This window comes from Calonectris borealis, chromosome Z, assembly GCF_964195595.1.
Source record: "Calonectris borealis chromosome Z, bCalBor7.hap1.2, whole genome shotgun sequence".
Classification (NCBI taxonomy): domain Eukaryota; kingdom Metazoa; phylum Chordata; class Aves; order Procellariiformes; family Procellariidae; genus Calonectris; species Calonectris borealis.
This window is the reverse complement of record NC_134352.1, coordinates 77263410-77279871: the sequence shown is the minus strand read 5'-3', so window position 1 is coordinate 77279871 and position 16462 is coordinate 77263410. Positions and strand designations below refer to the sequence as shown.

At 39.5% G+C, this 16462-nt stretch overlaps 1 protein-coding gene across 1 annotated transcript in view; it reads right to left on the bottom strand.

Moving 5' to 3' along the window:
- Positions 1 to 16462, bottom strand: part of KIF24 (kinesin family member 24) — a 28363-nt gene that overhangs the window by 9182 nt on the left and 2719 nt on the right. Inside the window, exons 2-8 of the mRNA XM_075136242.1 lie at positions 14946 to 15573; positions 11246 to 11435; positions 9261 to 9358; positions 6906 to 7121; positions 5279 to 5366; positions 3185 to 3306; positions 1350 to 1455 (exon numbers count right to left, since the gene is read on the bottom strand). Coding sequence (XP_074992343.1) covers positions 1350 to 1455; positions 3185 to 3306; positions 5279 to 5366; positions 6906 to 7121; positions 9261 to 9358; positions 11246 to 11435; positions 14946 to 15559 — 1434 coding nt within the window. The 5' untranslated portion in view covers positions 15560 to 15573. The remainder of the gene's footprint in view (positions 1 to 1349; positions 1456 to 3184; positions 3307 to 5278; positions 5367 to 6905; positions 7122 to 9260; positions 9359 to 11245; positions 11436 to 14945; positions 15574 to 16462) is intronic.

Below are 16462 nucleotides of genomic sequence, written 5' to 3'. Positions count from 1 at the left end.
CACACACCCACTTAAAATGACACGTATTTCTCACTTTTACTGCATTTGATTAAAAATCACACCTCTAACAAGTAAGAGATCAAACTATTCTTATTTTTTATTCTGCTTCTCATAATTGCAGTATCTGAATATCTTCTACTTGACATCAACATGAATATTCAAACCAGCAGCAAATTGCAAACTTCATGTGTTTTAAGGCCTGAAGAGAGCATTCTGATCATTGAGGGCAGAGCTAGGTTTTACAGGCTGCAGGTCATGTAGACTTACCCAAAGATGCCTTTTATAGTTAATTCAGTCACTACTTGTGGATTGCCTAGGTATTTACTCAGCTTCACACAACACCAAAATACACACACTCTGATTTTAAAGTTCCTTTTAAAAGAGTTTCATGAGCTTACATTCAGCCTCACTTCTCAGGAATCCTTTCTATTCAGATCCTGACTCCCTATGCCACTCAGCTTGTTCACGAGCAAGTACTCAACAAAGTGTGAAGTACAGAAACACATTCACTTTACATGCTATTTCCCAGTATGAATGCTAATATTCCACAGCAGGAAAGCCTCTGTGCAAAAGAGCATTCTACATTCTCAAAACAGCAAGACACCTCCTATTTGCAGCACACTAAGAAGTACGGTTGTGTGCACTAACTTCTGTGCTGTTGGCTCATACTCACTGATTGCATATCACTTTCAGTCTCACTTGGAGAAGCCCTCAGTCATCAGTGAGCTTTGTTCATTTGAATTAAAGGAGGTGCAAAGTCTTCTGCACAATTTATACTTAGAGGCACTTCTGCTTTATCTTAGATGGCATTTCTCTTTACATAACTGTGTACATTTATGAAAGACAGTTTGTATTAAGAGTGCATTTCTTCTTGTTCCTTTCTCCCCACACACGAACTGCTAGTTTCTATGCTCTTCAGTATTTAAGTCCTTTATTCCTGATTTGAAAGAGAAGTCTGACTTCAAGTGGTGAAAATAAGCAGCAGGAACAGATGTGCTTTTATGAGACAAACATGGCAATCCCAAGCGAATATTCTCTGGAAGTAAAAGGGACAAAACTTTCAATATAAAATATGGGACACTTATTATACTATACCTAACATTCTCCATGCTGTGTTTACCTAGCTGGCTGTAAGAATGGATTAAAAAGACTATTTTCATCACAAAATCTTTTCCCTCTTAAATTGTCTTTCAGGCTTGAGACAAATTAAACTGGACACACTTAGTACTTTGGCTATTTTTTCTCCTCCATGGAATACATAACATATATTATTCTGTGGTTCATTTTTATCCTAAAATGCGTGCTAATAATTAAACACAAAACCTTCCCCAGACATGCTAGTAGCTTACTGCTAAAAGACTTTGGTTTATTTCTGCTCCTTCCATTTTTGTTTGTCGATCTGAGTCTCTGGCATCAGCTGCCCTTTCACTGCCAGCCAAGTCAATGAATGATATCCTAGAAAAAACAAAGTTGCATTTATGTTAGGGACTTGGTTTTTCTTTTCCTTTTTCTTTTTTTCTTTTTTAAACCAGAGGGCTGCAACACATAACATCAGAAGAATGATTAGAAATAACTACTTTTCAACAAAAAGGAATGCCCAGTGGAAATATCTGAGACACCAAAATAAGCACAGCAGCAGGAACAGTGTCAGAGCATCCTGGCACAAACATAATCATAATAGAAAGTACAGTGGTGTGTGATAAGAGTGCTCCACAGTTTAATGGATAAGCTGTTTGAAGTGCAACACATTCATCTCTCCAGATAATCACTGTGTTTCCTAAGAACGCAGTTAAAGAAATTGAAAATTTCTTGATTCTTCTTCCAGGTAAAACAGACAACTGCCCTGTCAAATGGGAAATCAGGGCAATATGAACAGAAATTTCCAGTGTAGTAAGTAATACACAGAGTTTTCAGTGTTCCTTTTCCTTCCCTTCCACAAAACTCCATTACTCCCTTTCACGTTCCCTAGCTCTGGGTGCCAGCTGCTGTACTGACTGTTGCACTGTATCCTTCTCTTTGCCCTTCTTTTTCTGTGACAGCCCTGACTTCTCTTATAGGCATATCTTGGGATCCTTTCCCCACTCCAGCTCCACCTCGCTTTCAGTTACAAAAAAAATGGCACACATGCCCCACCTACATAACCACATACACTTCTATTTCTAAGCCTACCTTTTCCTCTCTCCACTATTTTGGCTCTTCTTTAAATCTATTTCAAAGAGTTTATTTATTTAAACACCTGCAATTTTTTTTTTCTTTTCTTTTTTGGAAGTCTTCAACACAGACACGCACACACACACAGACAAACGGGATACAAACAACTTTGGCACTATTTTGGCTCTTCCATTTTGCCTTGTATTTAAAATAAGATCCTGGGAAGCCAGACTGCATGGTAGTTGCTGGAAGAGTGAGTCAGCATAGCTTTTTGACACTCAGCAGTAATATAGATACGTAGACCTCTTTCCTCAGACCTATTTCTTGGGGTTGTTTAGTCTGGAGAAAAGATGACTGAGGCACAATTACAGTCTTCAAATATGTAAAACGGCTGCTACAAGAGGAAGCAAACTGCTCTTTTTGTCTCCTGCAGATAGCATCAGAGTCACACTCTCAAATTATCAGGGAGGTTTAGGTGAGGTACTAGGATTCCTCTGACCAAAGGCAAACATCTTTAATGGAATCATCTCCACCTCAGCTAGTCATCTCAGGCTCCCTTTGTAGTCAATTACAGGACAGAGGTGCTTTGAGGGGCAAATCCATATGACCTAATTTAGGTGACTCTGTAGAATGGCATGAATTGGATCCCAGAAATTACTATTTCTTTCTACTGACTCTAAAGGTGACGCACTCACATCTGGATATGCCCGTTGCAGACATCTACCTTTAGCCACATTAACGCCAGACAGGAAAAGCTTTCTAACACTGAAGATGAAGGGATGGATTTGATTGCCAAACTCCTTCACTGGAAATTTTTACAAACAAGTTTGACAAAGCTCTCACAGATGTGGCTTAAACGCTGTCCCTGGGAACAAAGAAAGGACTGTGAAACTTCTCAAAGTCCCTTTGAATCCTATCTTCTGATTTAACTCACAGCTGCCCACTAACTCAACACCTCCTCTTTGTTTGCCTCCTGGATGTCCCTTGGTTCGACTTCCTCATCAGCCCTGAGCGCTCCCGCTTCTAGTCTTACCTTCCAAATGTCCTGTTCGCTGTGTCTTTAATTTGGATTTGGATGATAGCATGAGATCGAGAGGAATCTGAGTTGACTCCAGTAGCTCCCGTGCTACGTTCTTTCCCCCCCTTCAAAATCACCTGCAAAATAAGGGGGACAAAATCCAAGGAAATTGTAAATAAAAACACAATCTCTCGGAAAGAGATGTTGTTCTCCTAAGATGAGGTAACATTAGGAGGAGTGGTTCATTACAGCCTTAAAATTTGGTGCAAGGCAGATGTTAAGTTAGACTAGATCCCTTCAATGTTTCTTGCGGAACTTTGTATATGGACTTACCTGCAGTGACACTACAGAGCTTAGAGAGCATACTGCAGGTAAGAAGTTGTTGCATTGCACATTCACTTGGATTTGCAAAATATCCAAACTATAAAATCAAAAACAAAAGTATGCCAGAAATGAAAGAAAGTAAGACTGTAGACATAATCTAAGAGAATCATGGGATTGACTATTTGTTGTGTTCTTTTAAAATTTCACTTTCTCATGTAACAGATGGGTACTGTTATCCAGAAAGTTACACACAAAATAGAGAGTGCCAAAATCTTTCTCCGTTCCCATAACTAAAAGAAATTATGCCAGAGTAAGGAACAAAGTTCAAAGATCAATTATACTCAATACTCAAAATAAGAAAACAAGGAAAAGAGGGAAGGCAGAAGGAAAAAGGCTCCTTCAATACACAAATCTGGATAATTCTCTTTTGCAAACTTTTAAGGATTATCTCAGAAAGTCTAGCAGCAACTGCAGCAGGGCATTCATAAAACAGTCATTAATTTTGTTTCAATTTGTAAGAACAAATAAAAATATTATCTAGCAAAATCAATATGTTCTCAGTTGACAAATGTGCATTATTCATGCCTTTCAGTAGCCAGTTCTCAACCAGCAACCTTACCACCTGCTGCAGTTCCCGAGCATTATATTAGTGCTAAATGCAGATAATTTCTGAACCAAAGCCAACATCAATGAACAGTGAATAACTAGGGATGCATTCAAGACTCTTCCCATATATCTGTTGCAGACTATTCAGAAGCTCTGAGTCAAGCCAGTGACATTTCTGCATTCAAAAGGGCCTGTGGACGATATAAAATTATATTTTTGCCGAGATACCTGTGAGAAAGAAGTCATTTAATAGCTCTTCTGTGTATGGAAGGTGATAATATAGAGGAATGTGTTAATCAACCATATAGCAAATTTACACTCTAATCTGCAGAAGCATCACCGGCATGTCCCAAAGCTTGGAGTTAATGGGAAGATGAAGAACAAAATTAAATGGAGTGTAAGTGGGCAACACCATGCCAATTTTAATGAGTCAATTACACTATCAGGCACTTGTAATTTATAACTCCTTACTGAAAAAGGAATTAAACTATGCAAAGTCAGGCTAAATAGAAAGCAGATTTAACCAGCTTGCTTGCTGCAGGACAATACATAAAATTTGCCAATGCCCTTTTAGGGCTTAGCCAGGCAGGGAAGGAAAACTGAAGCCTTGCTTGTGCTGAATGTCAGCTACCGTTTAAAGATCCTAATTTTACTTGGCTGTTATCACCTATCATTATCTAAGCAGTGTCTTAATCCTAATTCAGATCAATATCTCAATCTTAAGTGTTTTCTAGTTCTATTAATTTTCAAATTTATACCTTTTGTCCCACATCCACGTACCTTTAATATAGAAAATTTAAGTTCATAGAAACCAAAGAAATCACACTGGGAGAAAATACTTATCCAGCTTTCAGGGTCCCTTGCTGGGACACTAATTTCTGGAATAGTGACAGCAGTCTATTTCTTTGCAAAGATCTTTCTGTAAGGAGTGGCAGCAGACGCGACAGCTGTAAATCAACAGCATGCACGTCGCTAACACAAGTCACAGTGACCCAAGAAGCTTACTGAATAAAGGCACTTTTAATAGTGCTCCTCAGTGGTCTACTGGGGTTGCCAATTTCAGAACTTTAAACAGGAACATACACATGTACTACACAACAAATAACAATCTCTGCAAATGACATATCTCACAAATCAGCAATGTAGAAGACAAAAAATAATTGCAAACATAGAGGTTACCTCCAACAGTAGATCTACAGAGTCCACCTGAACCTCCCGCAGTCCAACTATTTGAACAACATGCTTGCTGTCTTCTCTTGCAAAAAGCCTGAAAATGAAATAGTGCAGAAATGAGATTTCTTAAGTCTCAAATAGCAGCAATCAAAACACATTTCAGTGTTACGACCTGTGAAAAAGCAGTCAAGGCTACTGACTGGGGAGAGGCACCACTGTCATTCACTTATTTTCAGAGCTGAAGAGGTATTTAATTTATAATATGTACCACTGTCATTTCACTGTTAAAGAGACATTAGCAATGCATTTCTGCTAGCTCAGGAATATAAGAAAGCAGGGTAGTAAGTTATCATGTTTACATTTTAGAGTTCCTGTCTCTCTTTAAACTGCATCTCAGGCTTCTCTAGGAAGTTCAGACTGTAAGTTATGCTCTGTTCAAGTTCTGAAGATTTTTGCACAGGATTTTAAAGCAGGTCCCATAGCCATAGAGTCAGATTTCAGAGCACCTCTGCTATGAATCACACAGAAGCGTTACAGTATACAGGAAGAATACAGACATGATGCACGCGGGAGGAAGCTTAATCTTCTCTTTCAATGACATGTAAGACATCTAATGGACACGCAGAAAATATAAGGACACTCTTTCTTCCTTAGTAAATTGACTCCTTACATAGCAGATTATACTACCTGTTCCTTAAAGACTGTTTTGGAGAAAGGGAACACACATGTACAGAAATAGGTGCTTCCTTTGTGAACAGACGCTCACTTCCCCAGGCAGAAAGCCTCCCTCTTGATCCCTCCAGTGTGCTCTAAGGATAGTGCTCTCAAGGCTGCTAAAGGCCTCCAGCTGACAGGTAGTGTTCCTTCAAGATCACTCTGAAAAGATTTCACTGCTGAGATCTTAACTGACTGTTATTTTATTTAGAGATTTCAGACCACAGTAATTTTTTTATACCAAGTATATACTAAGTTGTCCCGACTTCCATTCTGGATGGGGCTCCTGTAGGAGTATACGTCCATCCGAACGAGTCTGGGGCTGAGGTGCTATTACTGATGGCAGCACCACCTGCAGAGGCTTGCTCCGGTTGAGTCACTGGGCTGCTGGGTAAAGGCGCTCAGGGAGAAGGTGAGCAGACTCTGCAGTGTCAAGCATGATAAGTGGGAGACCAACGGGATCTTCAGAGACTAGACTGGCAAGAGCCAAAGCCCCACTGGCACAGCAGGAGGGACAGCCAGAGGTTATGTTTGAGCAGGGAAAGACAGGGACTCCACAATGGTTGGCATAAGAACTTCTGGCCACAAGAAGGTTTTTTCTCTACCTATGGATGTTCAGCTATTATTATAGTGTAAGCAAAACAGCATGAGCTTATATCTCAACCATAGGTCCTTATTCTTACTTCCCCGCCTCCCCCTCCCCCCCAAAAAATAGTAAAAGCCAGGAGCCCCTATGAATGCCACAGTATTTAGTGTCAGATTCTGCCTTCCTCTCTAAGTAACTCCTAGGAACAATCCTAATTAAATACATCACATTTACTATAAATGGTAATATGTTACAACAATAACTGATTTATAAACAGTACCTAACTGATTCATAACCATAGGTTTATAGTAAAACGTATTTTTATTTAAATACCTCTTTCTTCCATTTAGCAGGTCATAAAGCTGTCCACAGTAGATCTCATAAAAACTGATCAAAACAAGGAGATCTTTCTTTGACTGTGATGCTTCCAGGTGTCTAAAGATGTCCTTGGCAGCCAATGCGTAGAGTCCTGGATTACGGTGAGTACCTATCATAGTGTAAGTCTTGCCAGCACCAGTCTGTCCGTATGCAAAGCAGGTTGCGTTGCCTCTGTGAAGATAACTTACGTTTTTAGTGTCACATCTGATTTATTCATATCTATTAAAAAAGATTCTGCAATGTCGATATCCGTCTATAGTGGCACACCTGATTTATTCATATCTATTTAAAAAGATTCTGCAATGTCAATACCTATCTATAGTGGCCTCTTAGCAACGAGGTTTGGTTTGCTATCCTATCTGGGAAACTGCAAAACCCTTAACAGTGGTTCCCAGCCATCTGCTATGGAGATCTGGCGTGTCACAGAGAGCTGGCTCTCTTCCTTTCTTCCAGTTGCCAAAAATGCATTTAAGGAAACTAAGAATTAATTATTATTCTTCCAGCTGTTTAGATGCTGCAGAAGTATCATAGTATTATGAATGGGTATCCTACTGATTATGAATCACAGAGAAAAATGACCGTGACATGAGATGCAAAACAACCACAAGTCAGGTTCTGTATTAACACATGTTGTACTTGATGAAAATCAGCACCCCAGCACTATAATTTACTGAACGAGGTTACTTTGTCTCAGGGTGCAGTCCTGCACGCAGCTAAGTCAATCTAAAGAGTTGTTGTTGCCTCGGGGAAGGTCTTATTCTTCCTTTCCTCTGCTCCCAGCTGTATGACCTACCCCACTGACCCACCCCTGCCTGTGCTGGCTCTGATGTTTGACTTTACTGCACTGAAACAACAGAAAGCTTTCCACTTTTTTGGAAGCTAATTTTCTGCTATTTCAGTGAATTAAAGTACCTCACAGAGGATCACAAAATATGTCCAAATTGGCTTCACGTAACCTATGGGAACGTGTCTAGTGGGGGGTAAGGAAGATGATCATCCCCTTTTAGTGGGACAGGGCTGTTTAGTTCACTCACTCCAGCTAGTGAAACCACAGTCTTGGCTTATTCCAGATTGCTCCAGCTTTGTCATCATATCATCTTAAGATTATAATGGCACATAAAATGCCAAGGAAGTCTCAGGATACGGCTCCACTGCCCTTCAATCCCATCTAAGTTGAGGTTACTGCATGCCCATTTCTCCTTCTCCATCCTTGCTCTTATACAAGCACTGAACCCACAAGTGTGATGTGAACAGATTCAGGAAACTGAATCAGTCAAAAAAGAAATACTACAGAACAAATTATTTCTTCCACCCACCTTAAAAAAAGACTTTTTAGCTGGCTCAGTACCCTGGCGGAGAAATGGGTAAAAATGTAGGGCTGCAATAAGCACAGTGAATAGCTTCTTGCCAGCTTAGATTGCAGAATTAGCTCACCATGGTGTCAGATTAGACCAATGCCAGTGAAGGGGATGTAGCAGGAGGGACAGAATAGTTAGGTAAAGCTGAGAAAAAACAGTGGTATCTCTTTTGGTGGCATTACTGGATTAGCTGTAATGTGAACTGTGCCTTTAGTGACTATTACACAGCAAGCCACAAGCTTCATTCTCCTTTTTCACTTTCCTTTTCTCAAGAGCATGATACTCTCTGCCTCTGCTGATGATGCTTGGACATTTTCAGTAACAGAATGCTCCATTTTGTTAATTTTCAGTATGGATATGTAATCCTTTCCCTCAAAAGACTAAAAAATGTAATTATATTAAAGCTTGTCACTTTGCATAAAAATAAGATCCCTCATGTAAAGCCACCATCAATTTCCCATTAATCAGGAAGTATGTAATTATGATTAAACCTCTAAGCAAATATAAATCAATAAAACAAAAATAAATCACAAGGTTATTAATAATTTCTATCGCCCTGTGAACTGCACAAATACATGCAAAAATATCTCACAGCAGTCTCATGGAAGAGGTAATATTATTCCTCTCCAGATGAGTGTGCTGTACCATACAGAAGCCTTTGTTAAAGTGGAGATTAGACTTCAGAAATCCTGGCACACATTTTTTTGTTCTAGGCTGGCCAATTTTAACTTCCTCTGTGATTTAGATTTCTCACCAAATGTGAAGAAAGTTTTCCCTGATTTATTTTGTCAAAATTGCAATCAAAGACATTCTAAAACGGGGAAGGTATGTGGCAAAGGTGAAATGAATGTATTTTTCAAAAGATGAAAAGTGTAAAAGCAAAATTAAAGCAGTATATGAAATTGGAAAACAAAAAGGCAAAAAATAACAAATGTAAGCACTGATGCCCTACCCGTTAAAAATATGCTGAATGAGAGGATGAGCTGTCTTCATATACACATCCTGATTGGTACATGACTCCCCAAAGACTTCATCAAAATAAAAAACGTGCTGAAAAATAAATATGATCTTTACATGAAAATGAATATGTTTCACTTCCCCTTCACCCCCATTCAAAGGTAAATTTAAATACAGAAGTCTTTCCAGTGACTTCATATGGCTTTGGAACAGGTACAAAGTGATTTAGCATATTTAACATGCAGAATGACATATGCAGGAACACATCATTACGACTAATCAAGAGACTGAGGGTAGAGGGGAAAAAAAAAAAGGGAAGCAAAGATGCCTTAATTTCCCATCATTCTCAAGCAGAACATACCACAGCCTTCTGACAAGGGGGGGGAGGGGGGGGGGGGGAAGAAAAACACTAATTAAAGAAAACCCTCACCTATTCCTGAAATGAATCAGCCTACAGATGTACAGTAATATTATAACAGTAAAAAGAACTCAGTTAACTCTTGACTCGCTCAAAATTAGTCCTCATAATTATCTCTGTTCTGCAGACTTAAAAACTTTTTGTGCCAGAGAAGACAGAAGCTATTCCTAAGCAAAGCTGGATTGTATTATCTCAGAAGGGGGCAAGAAAACTCAAAACCTCCCACACTCCAGGTCTGACCCAAAGCAGCAGGGTCTCTGGAAACACTGTGACAGGGTTCATTATGGGCTCATTCTAGGTTAAGAATAGTGTTCGTAGGGACAGTCACAAACATCTCATTTTCAAAAGAGCCTCCATGGACTGGTGTCTAACATTGCATTCTAATAAATTCACTGCAGTGTAAATTAAGGTGGTAGATCTCTGGGACTGAGAATCATTTCAACGATGCACAAACAAACCACACCAGCGCACAGGCAGATTAAACTAGGGAGTCTCGGCAGCTACACTCAGCGCAGAGGGCAGATGTGCTCTGTGATGGGCCTGCAGTCTGGGTCCCCCGGCTGTGGAGCTGGAATATGCCCCACCACCCCTCATTTGCTCTGTACCCCTTGCTGTCCTTTCTATAGGAACCAGAGATGGAGGCAGGGTGAGTAGCCAGACTCGGAAGCGGAGACGTTCTCCTGGGTCCTATAGAATAGACACAGCCTATGCCACGGCATACTTTTGTTTGGACTATGTTGACTGACAGCAAGATTATGTTTGTCTGTACTGACATAACAAAATTAATTAGCGATTACTTCAGCACTGAGATACTAAGGTGATAAGCACCACATTAATGCCAAATATAGGTAGTCAGATGGAGGGAGTGGGGTGGAGTTGCTGCATGTGTCGCACCGTAAAAGGTGGTACATGTACCGGGCCCAAGAGAGCTGCAAACTGAATTTTTACTGGATACTCCAAACAGTTGTTCCTAGGACCCAGACTATAAAAATAACATCCAGTAGAGTAAGAATGGCTTGCTGCTCTCTAGAAATCAGTTCTGTTCCTGCTGCTGTCAGTCAAAAGTGAGAATTTGAACTATGACAGCACAAGGTATTTGGGATTAAGAAACAAAGACCAAAAGGGAACTTAATTTTCAAAAGCATTTGAGAACAAAGGAAGGGAGGTGATGAGGGTGTATGTGATTCATTGAAACAGACCTGCAGTGCTGAAATACTGAAAAGAGAACTCCTCACTGAAGTACCACGGAAAGCTATCAGGAGACTCTGCAGTAGGCAGTTCTCCTTCAGCAACGGCACCTAGCAGAGGGTTTTATTTTGCCACATGCAAAGAAAGCTGCGAGAGACATGCTTTTGAGGCTTAAAATTCTGGGCTGGCATAAGTCAGAAGCAATTCAAATATAGTTATGCTGAGCTCATAGAAAAGCCCACCACCTATTTCAGTGCAAGAAATGCAGACAGCCCTTTTCTGTTTCCCCTCATTGAAACTCGAAGTACAATTTGCTTTATCCCACCATGCAAGTGACGGGCCCATAAACACAACATCCAAGTGGAGCATGTTACCTGTAAGATATACTGGGTGAGATCAACCGCCTCCTTCTTCTCATGAAGAAGTAGGGTTTCTTTATCTTTCACTGTGATGATATTAACCTCCCCACGTCGCTCCTCTCTCAGGCCTAGAGGACGTTTTCGGACACACACTCTGATTTTTTCACTCTCTGTCCATGGAGTGTCTTTCTCAGAAGTACTGGATCTACAACAATAGTGTAGGTTTACATTTTAAAATCAGGTTCCTACATAATCTAGACCATGCATAAATTTGCTAGTTTTATCAGATAAATCTTTCTGTCTTTAATGGCTTATCCAAAAAAAATCGAAACACGTCTCATTATTACACAGTGAAGTTTCTGCTGTTTTTTTGCTAAATAGACTGATGCCTTTTGTGCATTTCTGTTAAAAGAATAATTGTGTTTATACAGCTACATTCCTGAACCTGTTGCTGGACTGGCATATTTTCAGTTATCCACAACATGTGATTGAAGCTGGCATAATATGCAAGTTAACAATGAAATTTAATCTTGCTGAAGTTATTCACACTCATAATTACTCACTTCATTATATACAAATAAAAGTATGAACAGATCCTGAAAAGCAGAGAGTATAATATTTAGTTGCTTTTATTCTTACAGTGATTTTCATTCTTCTACTTATAGGCTGTCAAACCTATTATAGGTTACAAGTAAATGACTCAAACTGGGAAACAAGACAGTATCACCACGTTCCTATTCAGCTCAAAGAAAATTTGAAATATTGATCTCATCATTGTCTCCCCTTTGGTCTTTTATCATAAATATTGTGTGGTTTCAGACCATAGGCAAAGTTGTGCTCTTGTGTTCTGGCAAGTCTACTTTAGTTCCCTTCCAGACACCTCAGAAACATGAGGTCATTTCATGTTTCATTGATTAAAGCATTTTGTAATGCATCATACAGAATATGCTTGAATTCAAACAAAATGTATTCATTCCTTCCTTCCCTTTTTCAAGCTGTTTTCAGCCAATGAAGTAATGATTTTCACCTGGATTTGAATGTCAATTTGTGAGAAAAAAATTGCTTTAAATTGAGCACCATCTTGTGCAAAAGTAGTGTTTCTACCATGCTGTCCGAATGCCCTTCCAAAATCTCTTAATGTAGCAACTGAAAACTAACATATATAGTTGTCTAGTAAATTAAAACCAAACCGACAAATTACTCAATATCTCATTACAACTATAAGCTTGTAGTATCGTTGCTGTTGTGCTGTGTAATTCCCCAGATGCATATGACATGCAGACATAAATCTCAAGATGCGGTCTTCGAAGACTACACACAAGTAATCTTTACTTGTAACTGAAGTCCCTTTAATTTTAGTACAGCTTTCCTATGCAGCCCAGGATCAGGCCCTGAGTTTAGATGGAAAATTCTTTCCCCTGAAAAGAAAGGCAATGATACTTGAAATAAGATGCTTCATAAGCTAGTGTGAGCTTGTGGATATCACTGGACACCAAATGTTCTCCAACAAATGATCAGAGGCTCTGAAGTTTAATTCTCATGTCAGAGGCCGGATTTGGTGACCTGCAGAAAGAGCCCATTGTGCTCTAAGAGCCTGAAGGAGGAAGGACTGATTGCAAAATTTGGAGAAAGGAAAAACTGAAGACTTGGAGGCTCCGTTTATGAGACAAAAGGCATAAATTCTTTCTAGTACAGAGGCACATTTAATTGAATATATTTTGTATGGGAACAGAATGCATTTTAATTCTATATGCTGAACCTGAAGTTTAGATTTTCTATTAATCTTTCTTAAATAAAAAAATACATTTTTTATTACTAGAGAAACCAAAAATCTTGACACAATTAGACAATAGGTCAGAAGAATCACTATGCCCTGTCTGCTACTGTCAAAATCAAGCCATTTGCTGTGGGCAAGTGCAAAATATATTTAGGCATATTAAAAGAGCTCTTTATCTTTCTGCAATCTGAAATCATGCCAATGTTTCTCATAGATGAGACTAGATTAGCCTTCACAGTGGTCAAAGCACAAGGTGACATGGGAATGGATGGATTCAGTGAAGGAGTTAGGCACTTGCCAAACAGGAATCACAAACCCAAGTGTCAGCAGACTGGCCCAAGCCTGGAATGCACAACACATACTCTGTGGTCAAAACAGCAGAAAGAGAAACTGAGGCATGTCAGGAGGAGGATGCAGACAGCCCTCAAGATGAACCATAATGCCAGGCACAGAGGAATGCCTTTTAGAAAAAAAGAGAAGAACAAGGAAAGAAAGTGAGAACAATGGAGAACATGGCTCTATTGCAGGATTAAAAATCTTGAACTCCTCTAGCTGAGCCATTAGGTTATATTTTATCACTTTTTACTTGTCAGCACTATGAATCCTGCCCTTTTAGTTGCACCTTGGCCCAGCTTCTAGAGGAGACAGAGAATGCACTAAGATACCAATATATGTAGGAGGTTAGTGCACTTCTCTGGAAGGTGGGAATGATTTTTTTCCAGCAAAGGGGAGTTACAAACCTGTGTCTTGCATTTCACAGGTTAAGTGCTCTAACTACTATGTCACCTTAGTACTTTTCCGCTGTGGCAACAGCATCTATCCCTCCAGGCTACATGCACACTCAATAAGAGTTGTAACTGACACCCCAACTCCATGGATCCTCCCACACACCAAATCTTTCACCACAGCCTTCCCAGACTAAGCCCCAACCTCATACAGCTACCTCTCTTCACAGAATCATAGAATCATTTAGGTCGGAAAAGACCTTTAAGATCATCAAGTCGAACCGCTAACCTAGCACTGCCAAGTCCACCACTAAACCATTCCCTAAGAGCCACCTCTACATTTCTTTTAAATACCTCTAGTGATGCCACTTCCCTGGGCAGCCTGTTCCAATGCTTGACAACCTTTTTGGTGAAGAAATTTTTCCTAGTATCTAATCTAAACCTTCCCTGGCGCAACTTGAGGCCTTCACTACATTTTAAAGCAAAACTGCCATGACTGCATTGCAACGAGGTAGATGCTGATAGTATGTGTGCAGAGGGGTAGTGCTCTACTGCTAAATCATGAAAAAATTATTTTGTGTTCTAAAAATGTTCCCAGGGTAGATTTACCGGTGGTTCAAGACAACCATAGCCCCTCTGTTACCAAACACTGGGAAAAGTATGAAAGTTACAGATCATGTGCTTGGGGAGCAGCTGCAAGGCATCCCTCTCACCACCACATCTATATCCCATCCCAGTCATATTCATTCTGTTTCTTTTTAAAGCTCCAGTTCAGAAATTTTTTTATAAACAAATATAGCTATCACATTCATCACATTTCCACATTACTGCGAAAAACTTGACAAACTTATCAACAGACAACGCCACATTTTGGAAAAACAATGTTTTGCAAGATAGTCTCATGGAAAGAAAAAGAGAAAGAAAGATTGGCCAAAACACCAAGAAGACAAAGCCTTATATCCTGAAAGACAATAAAGACTATTCTTAGACAACCTTGATGAGTAGCAGCTGGTGATATTCAGCTGATTCCATCTACCAGACTTGGAGAATTGCAAGTGCTTATTAATATCTCTCTTCTCTAAGATTTTGCATTGCTCTGTAGTGGTAGGATTGCTTATTTGGAGGTGATGAAGACAGAGTTTCTTCCACAATGAAGAAAGAATTAATTACGACTAACTTGAAATACAGCAAAATAAAGGTGACTGATTATTACCTGATACAGGAATGAGGTAGTCCGTAATTATAGCCTGAAATATGAGTTATTCTTTGTACGATAGGAGCTTCAGAATCCCCCAAGAGAGGAGCAATATCATCAGAAACTGTTGGACAGCTCAGGTCCTTTTTTGTGCATATTCCAGGAGTATTTAGGTCTCTTCTAGTTAACCTGATCAGCTCTGAATCATGTGGTTGAATGTGTCCCAACATTTCCCCTACACTGTTCTTTTCTTCATTGGCACTGAAATCAGATGAACCATATGATTCAGATTCAGAGTCTTTAACTGTTCCATCATTTTCTTCAAAGAAGGACTCAAAATGCAGCTGTCTACGGGGACCTGATTTGGTCACCTGAGGCTGAATGAAAAGGCCGCTTGGCTGAAAATCTTGCTTGCTTAAGTCTGCAATGTCTTCCTCTTGCATAATTTTGATTATTCTAATGAGCTGAAAGAGTCGTTTGCGGTCATTCATGTTGTGGACCCCCAGTTTGGTATAATCTTTGATGGAAACTTTGGCAAGCTCATCAATCTTCTGAAGACCAAAGGCAGCAAAATGGGGATAGTATTTTTCAAGTTCTGCCTCACAAAGGCATTCATAAAGGCATGATGCCATCTTCTAGCTAAAGTCTACAATAAATCAAACAAAATAAATATTAGGATCATATGAAACATCACATCTGACAAAGTTACTAATGAAGAAACTACACATTTCCTGATGCCATTACCTGCAGTTAGGCTAGAAGCTTGTTTAACTCCAAGTTCACAAAACACTAGATGGCCAAACACTATAGACAATAGCAATAACAACCATAAACTAAACATGAAACAAATATTTTATCTATGAAACTATACTTTAAAATTATAGACAATACACAATAATGTGTAAGAAATGCACAGTGTGGTGTTACTTACTGCTGCAGAGTTCCTACACGCCTGATGTCTACTTGATGAATGCGGCAGCTACTGAAACCCTGTCCTCAAGCTACAGAATGTAAAATGCCTAATTTTAGACACTCAATTTAATATCAGGGCATGTGGTCTAATGTGGTTCAGCTATCCCTGGTTAACTAACCAAAGGAGAAGAAATTGCATTTGTCCTCACCTCAAGCTGAATAATTAAGGCCATTCTTATAGATCAAGCAGCAAAGTTGTCGTTTTGTTGCATAACTTTCTCTTGTATGTCATGCATCTTGTGAGCATTTCTAAGTGTCCTTGACAGAATAACCAAAACATTCCGCGAAATGTGAAACACAGAATTTCTCTAAATCTATATATGCTACTGGAACGCCATACTTGCATTCTTGGGAAACCCAGAAAAGCAACATGCATCACTAAAGGTATGCCAAAAAAACCCTCAACTCCTTCACTCATGTCTCCCTAGCAATGCATTGTGCAGCTGTCTGTATCCAGATGGATTAATATCTGCAGATATTTTTACTTGTTCCATAAAATGGAAAAATGATAGCACTTCAAGTATCTGTTGCCCACTGCCTTCTTATATCTTTGCTCAGTCTAG